This window comes from Haliaeetus leucocephalus, unplaced genomic scaffold (genome assembly GCF_000737465.1).
Source record: "Haliaeetus leucocephalus isolate CR32 unplaced genomic scaffold, Haliaeetus_leucocephalus-4.0 Scaffold450, whole genome shotgun sequence".
Lineage (NCBI taxonomy): Eukaryota > Metazoa > Chordata > Aves > Accipitriformes > Accipitridae > Haliaeetus > Haliaeetus leucocephalus.
Genome location: NW_010972886.1, coordinates 4,477,897 through 4,478,995, shown reverse-complemented (window position 1 = coordinate 4,478,995; position 1,099 = coordinate 4,477,897). Strand labels below are relative to the sequence as shown.

At 67.1% G+C, this 1,099-nt stretch overlaps 1 protein-coding gene across 1 annotated transcript in view; it reads left to right on the top strand.

Moving 5' to 3' along the window:
• The window catches only part of TCF21 (transcription factor 21), a 2,852-nt gene extending 2,024 nt beyond the window's left edge, over positions 1-828 (top strand). The window contains exon 2 of the mRNA XM_010574669.1: positions 277-828. Within this exon, the coding sequence (XP_010572971.1) occupies positions 277-366 (90 nt within the window). The 3' untranslated portion in view covers positions 367-828. The remainder of the gene's footprint in view (positions 1-276) is intronic.
• The last annotated feature ends 271 nt before the right edge of the window (positions 829-1,099 follow it).

The window sequence follows — 1,099 nt, the reverse complement described above, 5'->3', positions numbered from 1 at the left end:
CGCCGGCCCGCGGAGGCGCGGGGGGGGCCCGCCGCGGCCGGGAGGGGACGCGGCGTCAGCCGCCGGCGAAAGACGAAGCGGTGCTCGCCGAAGCCCCGGCGGCCGCCCCGGCCCGCGCCCCGCCGAGCGCTGCCAGAAGCGGGCTCAGGCGGCGCTGGATGGCGGGCTCGATGCCCCGGGGCGCTCCCGAGCCGGACCCGCTGGCGAAATAAGCGTTGCAATGTGCCTTTTTCCGTATGTAACCCCCTTCCCACCCGTGTCTTTTCCTGGCTACAGACTTGGCCTTTTATGGTAGCCGGCAAACCCGAGAGTGACCTGAAAGAAGTGGTGAACACAAACCGCTTGTGCGGCCCGACGGCATCCTGAGCCCCGGCGGCCGGGCCAGCAGCGTCCCGGCGCGGGCGGGGAGCGGGCGGCGGGGCGGGCAGGGACACGCCGCGGCCCCGCCGCTGCCCCGGGCCGCGGGCGCCGGGCAAGAGCGACGGGGAGAGCCGCTCTCCCGGCGCGGAGACGACCAAACGTGCCCTAGCAAAGACTCCGCCCCGAGAGACCCCGACTCTATTTAACTTTATTAAATGCGTGTACAGTCGAGTGTCCTGCAACAAGAGCCTTGCTGGTTCAAGCGCTACTAGAGAAAAGACAGAGATCAAACAAAACCTACCGCGCGCGTATCTTTTGTCTGAGACCTGTGAAATATGTAGATGCCTAGAAAAACTGACTTTGACAGTCATCTCTATGAAGTAATTCACCCTAAAGATATATAGATATATTTTCTCCAAGCAGGTTTTGCTCTATTTCTGTGAATAAACCTTCCTTTCCACTGAACACAGAGCGGTGTAACGTTCGTTTCCGACTCTCGGGCTCGGCGGGGGAAGGAAGGACCGCGCCTCCGCCGGCCGCCCTCGCCCGGCGCGCTGCGGGGAACCCGCCGCTCCGCCCCGGGCCGCGGGAGGGCAGTTTCCCCGGCGCTAAAGATTCGGAGCAGAGCCCGGGGGGAGGGGGTGGCTGGGCCGGGACCTGTCCTCGCCGCGGGAGCCCGGCCCGGCCCCGCAGCCCGGCGCCCGGGCGCTGCGGGAGCCGCTCCCGCCGCTCCCGCCGC